The sequence below is a fragment of the Pelodiscus sinensis genome, chromosome 8 (assembly GCF_052426305.1).
Source record: "Pelodiscus sinensis isolate ZL-2025 chromosome 8, ASM5242630v1, whole genome shotgun sequence".
Lineage (NCBI taxonomy): Eukaryota > Metazoa > Chordata > Testudines > Trionychidae > Pelodiscus > Pelodiscus sinensis.
The window spans coordinates 21,562,512-21,587,049 of record NC_143059.1 but is presented as its reverse complement, the minus strand read 5'-3'; the positions used below and the strand labels follow the sequence as shown (position 1 = coordinate 21,587,049).

General features: G+C 46.0%; 1 protein-coding gene across 33 annotated transcripts in view; it reads left to right on the top strand.

Annotated features, from left to right (window-relative positions):
- The window catches only part of ANK3 (ankyrin 3), a 639,900-nt gene that overhangs the window by 494,627 nt on the left and 120,735 nt on the right, over positions 1-24,538 (top strand). For 26 of the 33 annotated variants that reach the window (XM_089780093.1, XM_089780092.1, XM_089780089.1 and 23 more), the window contains 3 exons: positions 8,552-8,624; positions 8,834-8,896; positions 23,589-23,712. In XM_089780093.1, coding sequence (XP_089636219.1) covers positions 8,552-8,624; positions 8,834-8,896; positions 23,589-23,712 — 260 coding nt within the window. Of the gene's footprint in view, positions 1-8,551; positions 8,625-8,833; positions 8,897-20,189; positions 21,650-23,588; positions 23,713-24,538 lie in introns of those variants that run through there. The other 7 variants (XM_089780086.1, XM_089780084.1, XM_089780085.1 and 4 more) reach the window with 3 other exon arrangements.

Sequence of the window (24,538 nt, the reverse complement as noted above, 5' to 3'; positions counted from 1 at the left end):
AGGCTGACATACTGTTTACAATGACATTCAGCTCATTTTCGAAAACTGACAACCAGGGGTAATTTACAGGTACTGTCGTATCACACACCTCCAAGTGTGGGGATGCCCAGTGCAGGGGGTGGGAAGTGTGATACAACAGCACCTGTAGGAAATTGGGAAGTGTTGAGTGGGTGGGCTATGGACAGGGTGTGAGAGTGTGCGGGATACAGGAATCAGAGCAGGAGCTTAGGAGTTGGAGGCTCAGGGCAGGGGCTATGTGGGGGTGTAGGAATCAGAGTTGGGGGCATGAGGAAGGGCTCAGTGCAGAGGATTGGAGTGGGGGGTGCAGGAATCGGGATTAGCAGGTGGGGGGTTCAGGAGTCGGGGCAGAGAGTTAGAGTGTATGGAGATACAGTCAGGGTTGGGGTGGAGGGGTTCAGAAGTGAGGGCAGAGAGCTGGGAGTGTGAGGACCTCAGAGCAGTGGGGATGTGGGGTTCAGGTGTCAGGGCATGGGACTGGAGGTGTGTGGGGGTCTTTGAGCAGAGGGCTGAGGTGTATGTAGGGATGGGGAGCAAGGGAGCCATTTCAGGAGGACAGGGGAGGGGGATGCAGCTGCACAAACCAGGACACTGCTTCTCTTCTTGCCTTTCCCCTGGTGGTTAGGGAGCAAGGGGAAAGTGCATGGCTTGCGTGAAGAGTCCTCCCTTCCCCTTGCAGCCAGGAGGGAGCAGAATGCACACAAGCTGTCAGAGAAAGAGGAAGAAGAGTAGCAGAGTCCTGGTACACATGGCTGCAGCTCCCCCCCGCCCTCCTGAAATGGTGCCAGAGGGGCTCAGGGCTGGGGCAGTCCCTGATCCATGTGGGGCAGTCAGCCCCTTTCACCTGCCTCGCTGCCTGCTGCTTATCATGGCACTCTGAGGAGAGCCCGAGGAGCCCAATGGGGAGAAGCTGCACCTCTTCTTGCAGCTAAGCTCCCCAACCTGCCGGCTCCTCCTTGCCGGAGCAGCGCACTGGGGCACACCACCTTACTTTCACCTCTTCGGACTGCTCTGCAGGTTGATGGTGTCCCTTTAAAAAGAGGATATGTAGGCCCTGGCCTGCCAAGCATGCATCTGCATAACTGTATTCACATCAGTATTCCCACTGAATTAAATGGGTACAGTCACATGAGCGAAGTTACTCACATACACAAGTGCGCCTTATTAATTTTGTAATAAACAACAAATGTACTTAAGGCTCATTTTATAAACAGGCCCACTGTTGCTATTATTTGATTTATCTCATCTTACATTGTCTCCCAAGCAAACCATTTCAGATTAATGCCTTTCAATTTGGAAACACATGTGACTCAGCAACTGGTGATCACTTGTTTGAGAACATTAATCCAGTTTAATTTACAACTTTCCAAAGTTAGCACTGGCTACAAATTGTTGTTAAATTCATGTTGTAAATTAAAGGAAGCTGGAATTTACTGATATTGAATGAACATTTTAAAAATGCATACACACCTCAACCTCAAAAGAAGGAGATACCTCAATTTGGTGGTTTAAGTAAGGTGAACCCAGTAGAAATAACTCTGATGCCTCAAATCATAGGAACTATATAAAGTAGGCAAATTGTTATCTGCCACTGGCAAACTGGATGGATTGGACCACTTCCAAAACTCATTCATATAGGTTTGCAATAATAGGGCTGACCACTGTGACACCAGCTATTGTTTGAGAGTTCACCTGACATTCTTTGGGGAACCTGAATGCACATACCATACTTGGGCAATTCTGTACCGTCTATGGAATGCACCCTCTCTGTGCTCCTGGCTAGTTGGCGCTATGTGATTGCAGGGTCACAAGCATGTACTTCCGGTATAGCTCCCTGCTTAATGGTGTGATTTCATTGACATCTGTTAACTAATCTTCTCTTATTGTCATTAGTGGGAGTAATTGTCTTATCGTCATTAGCATGACTTTCTGCATCAAAAGCTGGCTTTTGTCTTTGTTAGTTCATGTGAGCTATGGATCCATACCCATAAATGGATATTGTTAGAATGATAAATACAAACATTCATTTGCTCCTTCTATTTTTGTCCCAGTAAAGGAAGTGGATACTTTCGCATTTTTTTTTCTTTTCCAATTGATGGCTGCTAAACAAAGTTATCAAAGGAAGTGGTCCTGAGGCATCTTGTGCAGATATTTGTTGAAACACAAGCAGCACTGGATTTTTTGAATTATCGCATAAATCAAATCCACTTTGTAACTACAAAGGATCAGATCATGAGGTAGCAATCTGCTCTGAGTAAGGGAGTGTGTAGTTACACTGTCCTTAGAGCCCAGAAGGGAAATTGTAACTCTGCTCATCTGGAGATTGAGTAAACTGCTCTGTGAACTTATCTGACACTGCTGTGCCATCTAGTATGCCAGTGGATGGAGCCAAAACTTTGCCCATTTCCCACTCTGTTCCGCCTGTCCTCACCTATCTCTCCCAAAGGAATGCGAATGTGTAGATTGGGCTCATGCTGCTGTTCATGATTTGAGGAGCCAGTAATCCACCATGTTAGCTGAGCCACAATCTGCACCAAAGTACTGTAAAAACATTTAAAGCAAGGGAATAATGGTTCCAAAACTCCGGTTAATTTCTTTATTTTTTTCTAAAGCTACTGTTTAAAGCAAAACAACAACAACAAAAAACATCCTCCTCCTTTTTAACACACTGCAGGAAGAAACCTGTTAATATTCATCTCTTACATTATCAGCTTGCTTGTGAGTGGCCTGTTAGCAAGGCAGTTAGTTGCAGTACAGAAGACATTCAGGATCAAAAAGCTGGCTTTTATCTTTACTTCATGTGAGCATTCCATCCTGTCACTTCCATAGCTATATTCTATAATTCAGTAGCTTATCTTAAACCTGTATTGCTCTTAAATGTGCTAACAAGAAACATTTCAAAACAAAGAAATACAGTTAGATGTGCTGGATAATAAGCACTGATTTCCACTGCTTTTAGATCTTTTTGGCACCTCTCTTCACACCTTTTTCAAAAGTCACTTCTGTCTGGAGAGATCCCAAAATATTTTTCTACAACAGGGACACGACTTATTGAGCAGCTGACATAAGAAAAAAGAGTTGTTGGAGAGCAGAATAAACAAGAACTTGTTACCCCAAGCTCTGGCTTATAGAAATCTAGGCAGTTGCAGGGCAAGCATATTAACTGCTCCACACTCAGAACTCCCAAAATGGGAGGCTCATTCTTGGCTTGTACAACTGATAAAGTAGTTGGGTTCATGTCACATGGGTAGAAAAATATATTATTGAATATGTGTTATAAGTAGACAAATGAGGTTCAATAACAAGGACAAGTGCAGAGTCCTGCACTTGGGACAGAAAAATCCCAAGCACTGCTACAGAGGGGGCACTGACGGGCTAAGGACCTGGGGATCACAGTGGGTGAGAACCTGGATATGAGCCGACAGTGTGCCCTTGTAGCCAAGAAGACCAATGGCATATTAGGTTGCATTAGGAACACTGCCAGCAGGTCTAGGGAAGTGATAGAACCCAGTGTGCTGCTCTAACCTTTAGGCAACAGTTTCAGAGGGGTAGTCGCATTAGTCTGTAAAGCTATGTCTATACAGCAGCGTTATTTTGGAATTTCTGACGTAATTCCAAAATAACATAGTCCACGTCTACACTACAAGCAGTTATTTCAACATAATGTTTAAATAATGTCGAGCTGGGGGACTCCTGTAACCCTCATTGTACAAAGAATAAGGGAAGTCGGAGCAAGAGTGCTCTGACTCAGACTTCCTGCTGTGTAGACAGCACTAGAAGCTGAAATAAGCTATTTTGGTGTAAGCTACGCAATTGATGTAGCTGAAGTTGTGTAGCTTATTTCGGCTCTACCCTGCTGTGTAGATGTGCCCTAACTGAATAAACTTAAAAAACAACAAATAGTCTTTCAGTACCTTAGGGTATGTCTACACTACCCCGCTAGTTCGAACTAGTGGGGTAATGTAGGCATACCGCACTTGCAAATGAAGCCCGGGATTTGAATTTCCCGGGATTTGAATTTCCCGGGCTTCATTTGCATAAGCGGGGAGCCGCCATTTTTAAAACCGCGCTGGTTCGAACCCCGTGCAGTGTACCGGTAGTTCGGAATAGGAAGCCTAGTCCGAACTACCTAGTTCGAGCCCCGTGTAGCCACTAGGAGGGTGTGCGGAACTAGGAGGGTAGTGTAGACATACCCTGTGAGACTTACCAAAAATGTAGATGGTATCATGAGCTTTGGTGGGCACAACCCACTTCTTCAGTCAACCTTACATTAGGTGTTCCCTGAATTTAGGCATAAAGGGCCATATTGTTAAAGGAACCTCAGGTTGGCCTCCTTTTCAGATTGTTGCATATGCAAATGAGTATATGTGCATAACTGTGTGTCACAAATGTGGAGTGCTGGGATTCATTCGGCTGTATGCCCAAGGAATGAGTCGAGCTGCTTGACTACCTTTCAGTGTATTTAATCACATGTCTTGGAAGTTCCTAATTCTTTCCGGGAAAAGGTTTTACGATGGTCCTGGAGGTACCAGGTTTGAGCTCTCTGTTCAATTTCCTGCCCCAGATTTCCTGCCTCCTCAGCTGGAATGAGCAGTGAGGGTGGTGTAGGGCTGCCTGTGATGGCTCAGGTTAGTGCTCATGATGGGGATTCTCTGGTTGCCTGTGGGCTGGTTCTGACTTGGGGTTAGGGGAACAGAATTCAACCTTGGGTAAATCATTTAATCTCTCTGGGCCTCAAATTCCTACCTGTAAAATCAGATAGCAATCCTTCCTTTGTCTTGTCTCTTTAGACTGTAGTCTCTGCATAGGCGTGTGCACGGGGTGTGCTGGGTGTGCCCAGGCACACCCTAATGTCTGGGTGTGATGGACCCAGCGGGGTCTGCACTGGGAGTGGGGGAGGCCCCTCCTCCCGAGCGGAAAGCGGCGGCCGTAGGCGGCCAAAAGCTGCTCGGCGCTGCGCCACCGGCCCTGCCGCGGCAGAAAGCGGGGGCGGGCGTGCGCCGGGGGAAGCCCTGGGCAGCCAAGAAACGCCCGGTTAGGGCGCCACGGTTTGCGCTCCGGCACGGGAATGGAAGGAGTCCAAGGCGGGACCGTTTTGGCGCCCGTGGGCAGGCGAGTTTTGGGCGGCTGCCCCGCCTGCCGTGGGGGGATCGCTTTAAAGCACCCACCCCATTTAGGGCCTCGGGCTGGGACCCGGTGGCGAGGGTGGGCCCGGGTCCCCCACTCCCCACACCCCGACCTCAGCACAGGTCTTCAAGGCTGTAATATCTGGACACACTACCCAACCTCCCCCCCCGCCGAGAGGGTGCGAGAGGAAGAGATCGAGACGAGAGGGACGACTCAAGAGCCCCGGCCAGACCCCGGCCGGGGGCCGCCAGGGAAGGTACCGGACTGGGTCCGCCGAGCCCCAATGACCCCATACAGAGCGAGGGGTGATCGCACCCGGTCCCGGGCTCACTTATGGACCCCGGATATCGGGACAACTAAGCTCTCAAAGGCGGTGGGTTCGCGGAGCCCCACCCCACTCCACCGGCCCCGTCCCGGGGCGCGGGCGGGAGCAGCAGGGTGTGGAGCTCGCACCCTTAAAACCCGCCACACTGGGGCCAGCCAGCAGTTGCTGGAGGAAGGGAGCATTTGTGATGGAGCGCCACAGCCCCTCACTTTAAATTCCCCGCAGCCATCTACTGGGAACTGTGGGGCAAAGAGAGCGCATGCGTGGCGTCCTCAAACGCCGCGCAACAGGTGAGAGGGGAAATGCCGGGAACTTTAAAACGCAGTGGCCCAGCTCCAAAAGCAGATGGGTCCTGACTACAGACGGTGGCCCAAGCCATTGTGGTGGCCTGGGCCCCGCCCTACAGCACTGCGTGGCACCCCAGGGGCACCCCCACCTGTCCCAGCAGCACCGCGCAACGCCTGGCCCTGAAGCACCGCACGGTGCCTCAGGGGCGCCCCCACCCGGCCCAGCAGCACCATGTGGTGCCCCAGGGGTGCCCCTCCCCGGCCCTGCAGCTTGGGCTGGCTCTGACTCTAGCCCTGCAAGCTGTAAGGCAGAAGCTGAAGGTAATGAATGGGGGGGAAATAAGAGGAAGGGATGGGAGAGGAAGGGGCTTTTGTGGTGGGGGAGGGTGGAGGAGGAAGAAAGGCGAAGGGGTGGAAGGGGCTTGTATGGAGGGCGAGGGAAGAGGGGGAAGAAAGGGGAAGGCACCAAAGGGACAGGGTAGAGGAGACACAAATGCTAGGGGGCGAAGTGGAGACAATGAGGAAAAGGAGAGGTGTCAGTGGGAGCGGGGACAGGGTGATACTGGAAGAAGAGAGGGTAAGGGCATTGGGGATTGGAGGGGGAGGTGCTGGGAGAAGGCTTGACAGAAGGGGTGGGCATGAGGAAGGTGGGGTTGGAGCAAGTCATGTGTGAGGGCACAGGGGCATGAGGGGAATGGGGCAGAGAGTGGTGAGGGGATGGTCATCAGGGAAAAAAGGGCAAAGGGGGCAGGGGCAGTAAGGGAAGGGGGAGGCACCTGGAGGATGCAGGGCTAAGGGAAGGTGCAGGTGCCAGGGGATTCTGGGGTGAAGCAGAAGGGCAGACACCTGCAGGGGAGGAACCAGCACCAGAGGAGAGAGGCGAGGGAGGTGTTAGATGAAGGGATGAGGAGGGGTAGGTCACATGATCAGAGTGGGGCTACTGAAGGAGTGGGCACAGGGGGAAGAGAAGGGCTGGTGGAGGGGGGCAGGTCTCAGGAAGGCTGAGGGCAGTGAGAAGGGCAGGAGTCAGGACAGCAGAGGAGGGTGAGGGTTTGGGGGGCAGCAGACACCAGGGGAGTTGATGGAGCAAGGGGAGGAGACATGGCAGAAGAGGGGAAAGGTAGATATTTATTAATAACTTGGGTGCCACAATGGCACATCCAAACAAGCCACATGAATTCAGTACTGGTGCACAACACAAAATTCATTCTGCTCATGGGAGGAAACTCTTAGAGGGAACACTTCCCCTTCCTCCCTCTTCACCCCCGCATTAATGTCACACACATTGGATTAATGCAATTGCAGGATAGTTGCATGGCAGGTTGGTGGGGGCCAAACTAATCCCTGTTGGTAGGAGGATGGTGGGAAAAGTCCTTGGGGCGGGGGGGCGGGGGTCACATAACACTTTTTACTTTTGGTCATGTGCCCTTCTTGCCCAGAGAGAGTTACCTCCAGGGGTGTGGCTAATGGGGGCCAGGGCATGGTTAACAGGGGTCAGGGGTGTGGCTAATGGGGGGGGTCAAAGTACATTTTAAAAAAATTCTTTGGGTGCACACCCTAATGAAATGTGCTGCGCACGTCTATGAGTCTCTGTAGCATAGGGAATTGTCTCCAGGGGTGTGTTACTACTGTAATGTAACTGGTTCCCTACTAGTTCCTGAGCTATGGCATTTGCAGCCTTCCTATACATTCCTAGTGTTTTGACCAGTTGCTTGGAAATGCCTTTAACAAAAAGGAGACCTCGGTTGGTTATTAGGGCAGTGGGTTGCTCCTGGCCTGGGGAGGGAAGGGGAGAATTCTTTAGGTATTACTCGGCTGCCTGCAAGTTCCAGACACAGTTCATGCAGTAGCACTGTTAAAAAAACCTGCCATTTATTCTGCCCCATCCTCTCAGAGGCTGATAGGTGAGGGGATATAATGAGGAAGGGACTTGATGGTGTCTGAGAAACAAATTCTGAAGCAGCTCTGGAGCTTGCACCTGACCCAAGTGAGTGGAAAAGCAGCTGGATGGATACCCAGGGGGAAGAGCTGAAAGTTGGGATTAGATGTGTATTAGGGAAAATGACCCACAGAAACACAGACAGTAGGAGACTAGGAAAAAGAGAAGTATCTCCTGGGCCCAACTGTAATGGATGCTGTGCCCATCCTTTCTAGGAGCCCCATTGACTTGAGGGCCTGAAACTGCAGTTAGTGGGCCTGGAGAGAATGATAAGCTTAAAAGTTTGGATCAAGTGCCACAACCAGAATCTTTTCTCCCGCTAAACTTTTGTTAATAATTTATTAAACTTGTTAGATTTGTGTTAAGTTTGTGGCTTATGACTGGGAAATACCAAAGGTAGAATACGGGTATATCTAAACTACACCCCTGTTTCAAAAGAGGAATGTAAATCAGACAGATAAAAAATTGCAAATGAAGCCAGGAATTGAATTTCCTGCGCTTCATTTGCATAATGGTGGTCGCACGTTCTTTTGAAAAAGGGCTTTTCAAAATTAAAACTGCCATCTAGATGGGGTACTTTAAAAAAAAAACCTTTTTCGAAAGATCCTATGCTCAAAAAATGAGTTGGATATAGTTACATACATTCCTATAATATTGGGTAGTTTTTATTATTTTAATGTACTGTATTTCATAATTCTATGCAGCTACATGTCAAAAGTGCCAAAAATAAAAGGCTTATTCTGCTAATTTCAGGTCATAAATGTGGCCTATAACACATTTGAACTTATAACAATAAATTGATGTTTTTATAATGAAAATGCCTGGACTCTGAAATGATCTTATTATGTTTAATAGACTGTCACAGAAAAACACAAATTGAATGTACCAGAAACTATGAATGAAGTTCTTGACATGTCCGATGATGAAGGTATGCAAAAAATAAGTTTTATTTACTTATTTACATTTAAAATTCTACTTGCTATATCATAGATTGTTTGTTAAGATTTTCCCTCCCCTGCAGCCATTGGATAATCATTGTTGGGGGAAAAAAAGAAAGGGTTATGACATTACATTTTTTTGTTGACATGTCAGTGTTATACATTTTATTTACTTATATTGTTTACTTAAATCATGCAGTTCGTAAAGCCTACACCCCTGAAATTCTCAGTGATGGTGAATATATGTCAGATGTTGAAGAAGGTATTTGTGCATTTTTTGTATTGTGGTGCTGTTTAACTTCAGCATTTTCATTTTATGTTCTAACTTTAGAAATAGTGATTTTTCCCACTAATTTTTCTTATTAGCCTACTAGGAACAACCAATACATTAGACCAAAGTACTTATGAAAATTGTTCGGGTTATTGCTAACACACTAATTTTGCACAGATCTTTTTCCTTGCTATTTTAAAATCAAATTGCCACTAATTTCCTGGGATATTCTTTCTGCTGCTGCTTCATAAATAGATAGTTGTTTTAATGTTATTTTAAAAATTAAAAATTTGCCAAAGAGATAAATATACAAATTCTTGGGTAAAAACAGCTGACAATAAGAGATAACTGCTGAAAAGATGAAAGTTAAAAAAATCCAATTATCATATAGTGTAATCTACTATATATTTTAGAGCATTTGTCTGTTTGATTAAGAATGCCACTTAAACTGTAAGAGCTATGACCAACAAATTCGCTGTACAGCTTTCTCCTATTGTATCTTACAGCAAGATAAGGGTTCGGTTGTGCCAGGAAAACAGAATGTGCATGGAATGAGATTGCGTCTCATAAAACCAAAAGAAAAGAGACAGAACGATAAAAGCATATACAGTCCTCAAATTAAACATAACCGAGCAATTGTTGAAAGAGACTGAACCAAGATGAGCCAGAAAAATAGGATGAACCTGGAACAGAATTGCATCTCAATAAGCTTTACAGAAAAGAGATAAAAAAGAGAAATTTGGAATATAACTCTGTTTTGGCACAGCTAAATCAATGCTTAATGTTTGAAAGCTAGAAGAAAATGTTAATGTGTGGTTAAAATCAAATTGACTATAGTCTTTTTGTTAAAATAGATTGAATGATAAGAGTTTATAGGGATGAAGAAACAAAATACACTTGATGGAATTCCTGAATTATGCAGGGTAAATCTGCTTGTGTCACCTAAGTCAAATTACATTTGCACTGAATAAGATAATGTACTGAAAAGATAACTGCATTTTGATAAGACTACAGCAAGTAGCATTGCCAGCTTTCTACTATCACAAAACCAAACACCCTTCCCCCACCTCTGCCCTGCCCATCTTCTGAGGCTCCATCCTGCCCCTTCTCTGAGGTCCCAACCCCATTCTCCCTCAAGAGCTAGATTTTTCTCTGGATGCTGTTTTTGTGAAGGGTTTCTGACACCTCCATATGTAGGCTTGCATTTCAAGCTCCATGAAGTTGCTTGGAGACCTAGAGTAGGATCCTGCAGCTGGTAGAGGTTACGGGTGGGCTTGACTCAAATTCCCATTAGAGATATAAGCGACTAGTCAACTATCCGATAAGCAAAGGCTTATCAGATAGTCAACACACTAGTTGCTTCCCCCTCCCCCTTGCTGCTTCTATCAGAATGAGGCAGCAAGGGGGGGAAGTGGTAGAGGTTCTGGGGGGAGCCGGCTTAAAAGCCAGTTTCCCCATCTCTGTGGGAGGGCGCAGGGGCACAGCAGCAGTATTCCACCTTTGAAATGTACAAGAGTCCCCTACTAGCCCCAACCTCCATGTGGGGTTTCAATCTTGAAATTCACAAGAGCCCCTTCTGGGGTTCTTGTACATTTCAAAGACGGAACACAGCGCAGCACTTACACTTTTGAAATGTAGCAACAGCTGGGAGGGCTCTTGCTACATTTCAAAGTGAACGCGCCTTTATCCACTAATTGAATAGTCGATCGGTTGATTAATTTTAACATCCCTAATTTCCATGTAGTCACTTAAGTTGAAGGACAGCCTATCGTCTGTCTGAGGGCTCTAGGTAATGCCTGTCTGTTAGCCACAACTAACAGATTGAATGCATCCTGCATAAAATGTACAAGGGTTAACCTTGTGGAAGAAACTAGAAGCCTTACTGTCAATGACAGCAATTAGCATAATTATAATTAACCTAAGAAGCTCTTTTTGTAATATCAAGACTAACTGGCAGCAGGCAAGGAAAGTTGATGCAAGGGATGGTATGCTAAAGCTGCAGCAGGGAGAGAACAAGTGAAGGGTATGCTGTATACAGTATCAGTACATGCAGGAAGCTCTTGCTTTATGTTGATCCTTAGGCCACGTCTATACTTACCGTGCTGGAAAAGGATCTTCTGGAATTTGGCTTAGAAGGTCTAATAACGTGCTTAATTGAATGCTGAGGACACCCCTGTCAACACCGGTACTCCTTGATTCGCGATTAGTAAGGGAAGTCAATGGGAGCTGAGGAGACAGCACCATGCTCCGCTTAAGCTATGTCAAATCCAGCTATGTTATTTACATAGCTGGAGTTGTGCACTATAAGCTAACCTTGCAGGTGTAGGTTTGACCTGGCCTTGGAGTTTCGTTTTCTGTTTGGACTTGTGTAGGTGAACAATTTTTTTTCAATTTAAACAATAATTTAATTCCTGATGAACTGATCTAATCTACATGGTAAATATTCCTATCTTGATGTGCTTGGATGCCAGATAGGTCAGCAAGATGGCCACTTTTCTAGGTCATCAGAGTATATTGCTGACCCTCTGTTTTTTAACATTCTGAACGGAAGGAATCTGTCTAGCTCCGTGAGCTATGTACAGCTGGGTAAATTATCAGCAGGTTGATATTATTATTCATACATGTGTGAAGCCTGGTCTTTGCATGGAAGTAAGAATAATTGACAAACCAGTGCAAACCTGTCCTTTTTCTTATGGAGCTGGCCTGAGTTTGATGAGGGTGGGGAACTAGCTACTATCTAGACTATCAATGACCTTTAAATAATTTTTTGACCTTGGGTTTATCCAGAGATAATACAGATGTCATTTTCTTCCTTCTTAAACTATAGTTTCCATCTGCAGTGTAGTAGGAAAGAAGAGATGAAGTTGTAACAACACAGAAGTATTCAGTCTTCAGACTATTTTCCACTAGATACTTTATCTCTTAGGGTATGACTACACTTGCAGCCTAATTCGAACTAGGGCTGCAAATGTAGGCATTCAGAATTGCAAATCAAGCTCGGGATCTAAATATCCCACGCTTGATTTGCATCTTCCCAGCCGGGCACCATTTTTTGAAATTTACAAGCCCTAAGTAACTGCCCATGTCTACACGCGGCAGTGAAATGGGCGTTCGAAATAAAGCCCTAGTTCGAACTATCTGTTATTCCTCCTGCAATGAGGTTTAACAGGTAGTTCGAACTAGGGCTTTATTTTGAATGCCCGTTTCACTGCCGCATGGAGACATGGGCAGTTACTTCGGGCTTGTAAATTTCAAAAATGGTGCCCAGCTGGGAAGATGCAAATCAAGCGCGGGCTATTTAAATCCTGGGCTTGATTTGCAATTCCGAATGCCTACAATTGCAGCCCTAGTTCGAATTAGGCTGCAAGTGTAGAGATACCCTTAGTGTTACTTCCCCTTGTATAACTTCGTATAAAAATGTATTTTATCCTCAGTCTTTTTCTGCATTAATATTCCTTTTAAACACAGTATTTTTGTCATCTTAGCCAGAAGGGGTTAGTGTCAGCACTTCAGCCTGGTTTTATTCAACACATCAAGGTTGTCTGAGTTTTATTTCATACATTATACCTGAGTGCCCCACGGAAATAAATGAAAACATGTTAGATTCTTTGGAATGACCATGTAATGTCATTCTTGTTTGTTCAGTAATCAGTCCACCTTTTCTTGTTGTAGTTTGCCAAAGGTTAATCTTAGCATCTGATAAGCATCTGAGGCTACATCTCCACTGCAGGTTTTTTGTGGAAGAGGACATGCAAATGAAGTGCTCATTTGCATATCTCACAATCTCATTTGCATATCTTTGAGATTTTTGTGTGTGTGTGATAAAAAGCCCTGTGTAGACAGGGCTATTTGTTGGAAAAAATCCCTTTGTGCAAGAGCCTGTAAATGTCATTTTTTGAGGAATAAGGGCTCTTGCGCAAAAGGGTTTTTTCCGACAAATGGCCCCCTCTACACAGGGCTTTTCATCACACAAACCTCTTCTGCAAAAAGGATCAGAAGAAGATATGCAAATAAGAACTCCATTCGCATTTCCTCTTCTGCAAAAAACCCGCAGTATAGACGTAGCTAAGAGTAATACTTTGCATTCAGAAATAACATCATTGTGAAAAGCACAAGCAGAAGGTAAGGGCTTGTCCCCATGTTTCCTGAGTACTGGTTTGTGAAGTGAAACTGTCATTCTGGTAGGGAGCATTGCTTGCCATCCTTATGCACAGGGTACATGCACAAAACAATCTAGGAGAGATTGTGCTTTTTTGAAGTAGTGTCTGTTCTTCATGCTCCCCAGGAAGTAATACAGTTCCATACATAGCTTTGGGCAAATCATGGTCCAACTTCAGTGATGCACCTCTGAATGTCCCAAGCACAAAATGTTTGCAGCAATTTAGTCCTGAGCAAATTATAGTGGACAGAGGTTATAAACAATTTAACTATTTCATGTCCCTTTCCCTAGATGTAGGTCAGAAGTATTCCTGATTCCTCTGATCCAGTAGCCTACCATAAGCCTGAATTTGTTTGATTTTCCTCAAACATCTCTCACAAGTAATGTCTAGTAGAACCTGAAACAAGGTAGTTAAACAAATGGGTACATGTTTAAGAATTTATAGAATATTGCTATTTTTCTATTATATCTAGTAGAGAAAAAATATACTAGAGAAAAGAAAGTAATTTTTATTAGGATATATCTTGAAGCCATGAAAGTAGTCATCTATTGTTAATCTGGCTCATCAGACTTAAGTATGCTCAGGTTTGTTTCCACCTGTTGCATCTTTTCATTAGCAAAGATTTTTATTTCATCAAAGCACCTGAGGTTCATAATTTGTCTTCCAAATAATACTCGGCATCACGGGACTTTTATAGTAAAGCATACTTAATGCCCAGTACTTCTGTGGTTTTATATACAGATATAGACACACACACAGTGCGCTTTTTTTTTTTAACAAAAAAGGGTGCTGGTAATAGGGTTCCAATGGTTTTATTGAGAAAAAAGGGGGGGTCAGGGAAAACTTGTTGAGAGAAAAAAAACTGAGCCAAAATGCGGTCGTGGCTCCTTTAAATGGTGCGTGTCTCGAGTGGGCTTCCATCTGGGCTTCCATGGGGGCTGTGCCAGAGAAAAGGAGTGAGTGCTCCCAAAAAAAGGTGACGGTAGACCGCATCGGTATGTACCGTCACAAACAAAGCAACACACACACACACACACAATTTTCTTGAGAGGGAATTAGTCAGAGCTTCTGACAATTTCACAATCATATCCCTTACAGATAGATTCTCCAGTGATGACAAGTACACTTGGGGTGTGTCTAGACTACAGAGTTTTGTCAACAAAAGTAGACTTTTGTCGACAAAACTATACCTGCGTCTACACTACCGCTGAGTTCTGTCGACATAACGTCGACAGAACTCAGCAGTTTTGTCGAGGCTGGTAAACCTCATTTTACGAGGCATAACGCCTTCTGTCGACAGAGTTCTGTCGACAGAAGGTGTTATTGCATGTAGGGTTGTGTCTAGACTACAGGGTTTTGTCGACAAAGCAGCTTGCTTTGTCGACAGAACTGAATGTAGTCTAGACGCTCTTTGTCAACAGAAGCTTTGTCGACAGTATCTGTCAACAAAACTTCTGTCGACAAAACCCTGTAGTCTAGACATACCCTTGGATAGCAGTTCATTTTTTTCTGAAAGAGCTGTGATGGTTCTGAGGATCATAGTAATAAGATGAGCCTATTTGTTTGCCTTGTGATATATTTTTTTTACTGAATTGTGTGACCAGACTATGATCTAGGATCTTTTTGAGTGGCAAATTTTAGATTTTGGCTTATAAACTGGAGAGGAATAAGGATAGGGCAACCAGATGTCCTGGTTTTAAAGGGGTGGTCCTCAATTTAAGCCCCCCTGTAGGCATCCCAAGTTTTTCTTAAAAACAGGCAAATAGTCCTGTATTTTCTCTTCTCTCCCATGCTCCTGGCACATCCTGCTGCTGGATGGATCCCAGAACAAAGATGCAGCATGGGGCCAGCCACACCCTTTGCTCAGGGCCGGCTTTAGGTAGTGTGGGGCCCAATTTGAACAATTTTGTTTGGTTGAACAAAACAAAAACAAAATCACACAAAAGTTTCAATGGGGGGGGCCCCAGGAATTTTTTTGATTGAGGGGGGAAAAAAAACACGGTACAAAAAATCCCGCACCTACACACACACACACACCCTCCCGCGGCACAGGAAAACTCTGCTCTAAACTCACACCTCCTGCGGTGCAGGCAGCTGACACGCTCCTCCTCCCGGGGCGGCAGATTTGTATAATTTTTGGTGATGCCCCATTAGTCACACCCCCTGACCCCTGTTAACCATGCCCCGACCCCCATTAGTCACACTTCCTGACCCCCGTTAACCAGGCCTCTGTAGGTAATACGCTCGGGGCAAGAAGGATACATGACCGGAAGGAAAAGGTGTCATGTCACCCCTCTTGAAGGACTTTTCCCACCATCCTCCTACCAACAGGGATTAGTTAGGCCCCCACCAAACCCCCCTCATGCAACTATCGTGCAATTGCATTAACCCAACGTGTGTGACATTAACTTGGGGGTGGAGAGGCTGGGGGAAGTGTTCCCTCTAAGGCTATGTCTACACTTGCGGCTTCTTGTGCAAGTACAGCCATTCTTGCGCAAGAACCTGCAGAGCATCCACACTGCCCACCTGCTCTTGCGCAAGGAAATTTACAGTACAGCGTGGTAAAAGAGGGCGTCTTGCGCAAGAGCTACGCTCCTTTCTAACAGGTGTAAGCTCTCTTGCGCAAGAGGGCAGTGTAGATGCTCGGCAGGGATTTCTTGCACAAGAAATCTGTACGGCTAAAATGGCCATTGAAGCTTTCTTGCACAAGAGAGCATCCACACTGCCATGGATGCTCTTGCGCAAAACCACAGCTTGCACATGGCAGTGTGGACGTGTTCTTGCACAAGAAGCCGCCAGCGTAGACATAGCTTAAGAGTTTCCTCCCATAAGCAGTATGGATTTTGTGTTGTGCACCTCTACTGAGTTCATGTGGCTTGTTTGGATGTGCCACTGTGGCACCAAAGTTATTAATAAATATTTTATAAACCTTTACCATTTCTCTCTGCTGCCGTGTCTCCTCCCCTTGCTCCATCAGCTCCCCTGGTGCCTGCTGCCCCGTAAGGGTATGTCTACACTAGCTCATTAGTTCGAGCTAGGTAGGGTAATTAGGGCAAGCAGAGTTGCAGATGAAGCCCGGGATTTAAATATCCCGGGCTTCATTTGCATGTTCCCGGGCGACGCCATTTTTAAATCTCCCTTAGTCTGAAATCCGTGCCCGCAGCTACATGCAGCACAGAGTAGGCAGTTTGAATTAAAGATCCTAATTCAAACTACCGTTACTCCTCATTCGATCTGGTCCCTCCCCTGCAGGTGTCTGCCCTTCTGCTTCACCCCAGAATCCTCTGGCACCTGCACCTTCTCTTAGCCCTGCACCCTCCTGGTGCCTCTCCCTTCCCTTATTGCCCCTGCCCCCTTTGCCCTCTTTTTCGCTGATGCCCACCCCCTCACCACTATCTGCCCCCATTCCCCTCCTGCCCCTCTGTGCCCTCTCATGACTTGCTCCATCCCCACCTTTCTCATGCCCACCCCTCTTTTCAAGCCTTCTCCCAGCAATTCCCCCCCTCTAGCCCCTAATGCCCTTCTCCTCACCTCTCCCAGCATCACCCTGTCCCCCCTCCCACTGACACTTCTCCTCCTGCCCTTTTTCTCATTGTCTGCATTTGGCCCCCTGGCATTTGTCTCTCCTCCACGCTGTCCCTTGGTGCCTTCTTCTTTCTTCCCCCGCCCCCTCCTCACAAGCCCCTTCCTCTCTCACCCCTTTCCCCCTCCGCACAAGCCCCTTCCTTTTCCACCCCCTAGTTCTCCCCCTCCCCTACCTTCTGCCTTCCACTTTGCGGGGCTGGAGTCTGCGCTCAGGCCCCGGACTCCAAATCTGGAGCTAGGCCGAGCAGCACAACGCCGCGCCAAGCAGTTTTAAAGTCCCGGGCCGTGATGTCACGTCAGGCCCGGGTGTCCTTTACCGCTCACCTGCAAACACAGCAGCAGCAGCTGGCGAGGGGGAGCCACACTGAGAGCTGTGCACAGCAGGGACGGGACGGGGCCAAGGGGGATGCTCTGGGGCCAGGGTGGGAGGACGTGCAGAAGGACCGGCAGGTGGGGGCCAGGGACTGCTCCAGGCAAAGCTGGGGGAGAGACCCAGCTCCAAATATTGCTGGAGCAGGGCCCCCGGCTCTGAATATTAACTCGCCGCCCATGGCGCCCAGGTTCAGGGCGTGGGTGCAGGGTGTGGTTCAGGGCCCCATTCAGGGGAATCAGGCGAATCGGCCTAAGGCCAGCCCTGCCCCTGCTTGTCCACCAACTAAGCTACTGCATAGCAGCTCTCAGCTGGCAGCGACCCACCTCCTGTCCAATTTCCAGCCAGTGCTGGCTGCATGCTGTGGGCGGCAGTGGCTGGTAAATGCAAGCAGGCACCAGGCAGCAGCTGGTTGTGTGTTGCCTCTGCTGCCCACCCATTAGCCCCATTGCCCTCTCCCTGCTTTGCTTGCGCTGCCTCCCTGCTCCTCTAGATCCCCTCCCAGCAGAGTGCACCCCACTCCCAGTGATGTGTGAAGAACCAGCCCCTGGTCAGAGCACTCAGCTCACCAACAATTTGGCCAACAGGCTCCTTCCTTCCCCTGTTCTGGTTGAGCTGCCCCTGGAAAAGCCCAGGACCCTCTAGTCTAGGCCACTGGCCAAAAGGAGCCAAGCCCTGCATATGCCAAAGCTCCCATGTATGGGGAAGCTCTTCTGCCTCTCAGTAAGCTCTGGAATGGTGGGAGGGAGCAGTTTCCAGCCTGTTCGTGCCCCATACCTGCTGGCTCCACAGCAGTCCCAGCGCTGGAACCTTGCACCCTTTTCTCACACACGCCCACCCTGTTCCTGCCCCCACCGACTGTGGGGCTGCTCCATTCCCTAGGCACTGTCCCTTGCTGAGCCATCTTGCTGGCTGTGTTCACTGATGCCCCTGCAGTCAGGCTCCCTGCGCACAATGCATCCTTGGGGCCTCACACTTTCCTGCCCACACTGTAGCCAGGGGACAGAAGTCAGCTGAGTTATGTCTGGTGTTAGCTGCCTTTAATGATGTGTAGCAGAAATAGACAATTCCATCCAGCCACGGGGATGAGGAGGAAAGTATAGTAGAGATAGCATCTGCAAAGGCACAAGGAGGTAATCACTTCCCCATCTCCCTTGTAGATGGAAATTGCTCCCTTCTCTTCTCTCCTGTGCACTGCCAAAAGGCCACATTCTGGTGAGAATCCTAGCATAAGTCTGGGAAAGAGGGGGATGTGAATTGGGAAGATGTATCGCCAGGTACAAGGAAAGTTGAGTCCATCCCAGGTACATAGCCAAGCATGGAGAGGGAGAGTACCAAACAGGGAGAGTTGGCTCAGGTCGGCCAGTCGCCCCATTGAGAGAGATGTTAGAGTGTCCCTTCCTTCCTGAATATGGGATGGAAGAGGTGTATGTGTCACTCCTCCCCATATGAACCCTTTAACCTTAAGGACAGAGGTAAATAAAAAGTACCCAGTGATGCAGTATTCCTTTGTAACGGGTTCAATCCCTTAGAGTTAATTTGAATTTTTGTACTACATAGTTCTGATTGCAGTTGAACTCAATTGAATAAGTAATTTACCAGCTGTCCCATAATCAGTATAGGGAACTATACTTACCTGATCATTCCACCCCACCCTGAACCACTCCTCTCACCAAATCCTCTGAACAAACTCTGACCCCTTATTTTCCAGGAGCAGTTGTTGCCTCTCTCAATCCTCCTACCCTCTCCTCAGTGTCAGCTATTGGCCCCCTGGGGTTTTTTCTCTCTGATTGTTCTCAGCTGAATCCTTACCATACAGAAATGAGGCCCTTGAAGTCAAAAAGAATTCAGATGTGGATCCAGACTTTGTCTATCCCTTATTCCTCTTTCCTGTGGGTTTGGAACAAACTATGACTTCCAAGTGCCCCATCAGTGTAGGAAAGTTTAGTACCTGATTTGGATTCTGATTCAAACTCCTTTGGAAGAATCCCAAGCAGTGTTACAGGCTGGGGACTGACTGGCTGGGCAGCAATTATGCAGAAAAGGACCTGGGGATTACAGTGGATGAGAAGCTGGATATGAGTCAACAGTGTGCCCTTGTAGCCAAGAAGACTAATGGCATATTAGGGTGCATTAGGAGGAACACTGGCAGCAGATCTAGAGAAAGTGACTATTTCCCATTATTTGCCACTCGTAAGGCCACATCTAGAGTATTGCATCCAATTCTGGGGGCCCCTATTACAGAAAAGAAGTGGACAATTGGAGGAGGCAACAAAAATGATATGGGGGCTGGAGCACACGACCTGCGAGGAGAGGCTGACGGACTTGGCATACTAGGTTGCATTAGGAGGAGCATTGCCAGTCGATCCAGAGTTGTGATTATTCCTCTTTATTCGGCTCTGGTGAGGCCTCATCTGGAGTGTTGTATCCAGCTCTGGGCCCTCAATTACAGGAAGGATGTGGATGCATTGGAGCGGGTCCAGCGGAGGGCAACCAAAATGATTAGGGGGCTGGAGCATATGACCTCTGAGGAGAGGCTGAGGGAGTTGGGTCTGTTTAGTCTGCAGAAGAGAAGAGTGAGAGGGGATTTGATAGCAGCCTTCAGCTTCCTGAAGGGAGGTTCCAAAGAAGCTGGAGAAAAGCTGTTCACAGTAGAGATGGATGTCAGAACAAAGAACAATGGTTTCACGTTACAGTGGGGGAGGTCTAGGTTGGATATTAGGAGAAATTATTTCACTAGGAGGGTGGTGAAGCACTGGAATGGGTTACCTAGGGAAGTAGTGGAGTCTCCATCCCTAGATGTGTTTAAGTCTTGGCTTGACAAAGCCCTGGCTGGGTTGATTTAGTTGGGATTGATCCTGCCTAGAGCAGGGTGCTGGACTTGATGACCTCCTGAGGTCTTTTCCAGCTCTATGGTTCTATGATTTTATGATTTGGGTTTGTTTAGTCTGTAGAAGTGAAGAGTGAGGGGGGATTTGACATCAGCCTTTTACTACCAGAAGGAGGGTTCCAAAGAGGACGGAGAGAGGCTGTTCACAGTAGTGACAGATGGCAGAACAAGGAGCAATGGTAACACCTTACAATGGGGGAGGTCTAGGTTGGATATTAGGAAAATCTATTTCCCTAGGAGGGTGGTGAAGCCCTGGAATGGGTTACCTAGGGAGGGGGTGGAATCTCCCTCCCAGGGGGTTTTAAGTCCCAGCTTGACAAAGCCCTGGCTGGGATGATTTAGTTGGGCCTGTTCCTGCTTTGGACAGGGGGCAGGACTCGATGACTCCTGAAGTCTCTTGCAGCCCTAGGATTCTAAGATTCCTTTTCTTGCTGGCATTGCCAGACCCAAGAGCTGAGCTGGGGCTGGGGAGGTGCTGTACTCTGAGGATTAGGCACTACTGCTGCAGCCCTTTGGAGGCTCTGTGAGGAGCCCGCAAGGCATGGCATTGTGGTGAGAGTGGGGCATTGGTATCCAGCCTGGCTGGAACCTCTCTCCTTTACCACGGTCTACCAGCAAGGAGCTGGGGGGAGGGGGCCGCAGCGCCTCGCTTCCCTCTCTGCGCGCCTGTCTCCCCCCACGCAGGCTGCTGCGCTGTTCCTTTGCTCGCAGCGCGGAGAAAGGGATTCGCTCTCTCGCCTGCCCAGGCAGCAAGTCGGCCCGCGTGTGCAATCCAGAGGGGGAAGAGGGAGGGCGAGTTTTCCAGCGGGCCCGGAGGTTCCGCTCCCCGCCAGTAGCACACCCTGCTCCCGCTGTCTGCGGCTCTCTCGGGGCGGAACGCTCGTCGCTCTGCTTTCCGAGGCTGTGTAGTAGACAGCCAGGAGCTCAGCCAGCTCTGGCGCCGCGTCTCGCTGGCCCCGGATGGGCTGAGAGGTGCTGCACTGGCGGCAAAGTTTAGGGTAGCGGCGGAGCCAGTTTCCTCCAAGCCCTCAGCTTCGTTTCACAGCCCAGCCCTCTCCGCCCCTTCACCTTCGCCTTAAAGAAACCTCTGCGTATCTCTGTCCTGCGTAGCCGAGATCTGAAAAATCACTGTCAGCCCTTCTCCCTTAGCCTGTGCCTGGAATGAATGATCCAGCGCATAAGTACTAGTTCGGCTGGAATCCGCCTCGGCTAGTAGCGTACGGTGCATACCTCTGTTTTCCAGGCAGTGGTACATGTTTAGCCTGTGAGCCTTCTCTTGGTGTCAAGTTACAGAGAAGCTACACCCTACCAGTACCCCTATTTACATACAAATAACTCAAGTGCTTGCATTTATGTCGCCATTAGACAGGCTTGCCAAAGAAGTTTTAATCCAATCAGAAGAAGCTTTAAAAGGATGTCTATAGAGTGATTAAATAGGATCTTAACCTCAAATAAGTAGTCATTATTTTTCACGTTGTTTCATATTTGCAAAGTTTTTTTATCTGATTTGAGAGGACAAAGATGCAGATTTCTTTAAAAAAAAGTACGAAGAAATCAAGGTGTTAAGAAGATCTGAATTATGTGCAAAGTGACTATGACCCTGAGGGATTAGTTTGCTTGTGCTGGTTTGGAGATTAGCTCCTAATCACTCCTTAAAAACTAATAGGATTTATAGGAATTCTTGGAACAGCAGGAAAAAGTCTCATAAACCAGACTGGCGAAAATGGCTTTCCAAAACAGTAAGACTTTTTTAAGTTAAATGTAGTATTTAATGGGGAGTTTTTTCAGAATGTTATCCTCTATGGTATATATTGCAAACAGCTTTTAAATTGTTACTTAAAATAATCTCTGTTGCTGGGTTGCAGTAGAAAGTTGATCTGTTTATTTTGCCCTTTGCAGAGCAGTAGCTGAAAGGGTATTTTTAGAATTGATTGGTAGTTTAAAAACAGAACTCAGTCTGTGGTTTCCTCAGTTAAGTGAATGGAAAGTCTAAACTGAATGAAGAATTTGGAAAAAATATAGCTGAAGTTTATGAATCAATCACCTTTGAGAATGCATTATATGAACTTTTTTTGTGCAACTTTTGTGTACTCAAAAAATGTGTTCAACAAGAAAAGGGACAGAGCTTGAATTTATAAATGCTAAAAGTGCTCTGTGCTCTTTATTATACAGAGGATTGGAAAGAAAATCCTAAAACCACACAGGGCATTTTTAGACCTGCTCTGTCACTGCTGGAATGTAGTTTTCAGTATGATGTAATGGTGTTCAGATGTACTTAGTGAAAGCCAGTTAATTTGTTATCCCTAACCCTTTCTTACTGTACTGTGTACTTTTTAAAGAGCAGCTTTGGTTATTTTCAGTTTTCCTTTTTGCTTTTTACAAATATACTAGGCCTTTATTTCACAATTCATACCTACATAAAGTTAAAGTTCATAGATATCTAACATTGTTGAAATTTAGCACAGTCAATGGAGTGAATTTTATCTTCAGATTCTTAGTAATTCAAGAGTAGGTATTGCTCTAATCTGTGCTGAAATTGTTAGTCATGATCAACACTCCCCCAACACACACAGTAATGAAGATTCTTGACAAATGAGTTACTTTATCTTAATAAAATGGTCTTCCTCCTAGGAACCTCGGGATGTATTAATGAAAAAAAACTAATAACACTAATTCAACCTTGTTTGGGAGAAAATCAAAAGAAGACTATGGGCCTAGCCATTCAAACATGCTGCACTCTTGAATGCCAGTTTCCAAACAGATAATGACTGAAAACAGCTATTCAGGATTATAGAATGGTCTGTCTTTCATTCATTTTCATGTCATCCTCTCGCTCTTGTTCTCTCTCTCTCTTTTTTTCTTTTCTTTTTTAAAGGAAGGGGAAAAGACATTAAATGGTGTTAAACTTATAGGCTACGTCTACATTGGCCCCTTTTCCGGAAGGGGCATGTTAATTTCAGAGATCGTAATAGGGAAATCCGCGGGGGATTTAAATATCCCCCGTGGCATTTAAATAAAAATGTCCGCCGCTTTTTTCCGGCTTTTAGAAAAGTCGGAAAAGAGCGTCTACACTGGCCCCGATCCTCCGGAAAAAGCGCCCTTTTCCGGAGGATCTTATTCCTACTTCAAAGTAGGAATAAGATCCTCCAGAAAAGGATCTTATTCCTACTTTGAAGTAGAAATAAGATCCTCCAGAAAAGGGCGCTTTTTCCGGAGGATCGGGGCCAGTGTAGACGCTCTTTTCCGGCTTTTCTAAAAGCCGGAAAAAAGCGGCGGACATTTTTATTTAAATGCCGCGGGGGATATTTAAATCCCCCGCGGATTTCCCTATTACGATCTCTGAAATTAACATGCCCCTTCCGGAAAAGGGGCCAGTGTAGACGTAGCCATAGAGAGAGGCTTTGGTTTCAGGAATAATTGGCTTACATTCTTGGTATAATTCTTGAATGAGTGAATTCAGGCTATCAAGAACTCCTTATACTATACTAACCACTTGTGTGGAATTTTTTTCAAATCTATGCAAATGGTAGATAATTGACATTCTACTATGGGAAAAAACCTCTGGGGATATGATTGATTACTTGTCGAAAAACAGTGGAAGGATTTTGTGAATTATTGAACACATGAACATTTATGATACATGTAGCCTCTGATTACAGTTTGCTTTTTTACTGGCAGGTGAGGATGCAATGACAGGTGATACAGACAAATATCTTGGGCCTCAAGATCTAAAAGAGTTGGGAGATGATTCCTTGCCTGCTGAAGGGTACATGGGCTTTAGTCTAGGAGCCCGCTCTGCCAGGTATTGTATTTGATATTTTTAATTTTTTAGACTTCATCACAAATACTAATCCAGTGCATTTTTTCACATTACCAAAATCAGTTTTAAATAAAAAAAATTCTGATTGCATGTTTCTGCAGTTTGATAATCACTTTTATTTGAAGTATATATTTTTTGCTCTTTGTATTGTTAATTCATGTTGGCTTCATTGTGGCAATGATACATAAAATTAATTGTTCATTGTTTCTGGTATCCGCACATGCTCTAGGAATATAAAAAGTGCTTTTTTGCAAACAGCTGGAAACCTACGTGGTGCATCTGTTTAAGCTAATACAGACCTTTTAGCAAAAAACCAAGTTTCTTTCATCCATTAACTGTCATACTGACACTCAGGTTTATATGTTCCCTACTGGGCCTGATTTATCAGATGATTGTAAATACCATAGACAAAAACTTGAAAAAATGAATTATAGTAAATTAGCTATATTAATACATTTGTTTCTTTAAAGGTGCAAATTAAGAATCAAATAGAAACGTACAATATAAAAATATTTCAGAAAAAAAATTACTACACTTTTATTGTTAATCCAAATCCATTACAGTTTTATTTGATAGGCAATAAGCAGATTTATTGTTAAGGAAAATAGGTCAATATTTCAAAATATATTTTACAGAACAACTATTGATTTCATCCCTTGCGTTTCTAGCACAGATGTTTGGATTGTTGAAAATACTATTAAAACTTATTTTGTGTTGTACAATTTGCTTGAAGCAAACAAAGCTGTATGCGCAGAGATTACCTCCATAGTTGTGGACCAGCAGGTTGTTTCCTGTCAGTTGAAATATT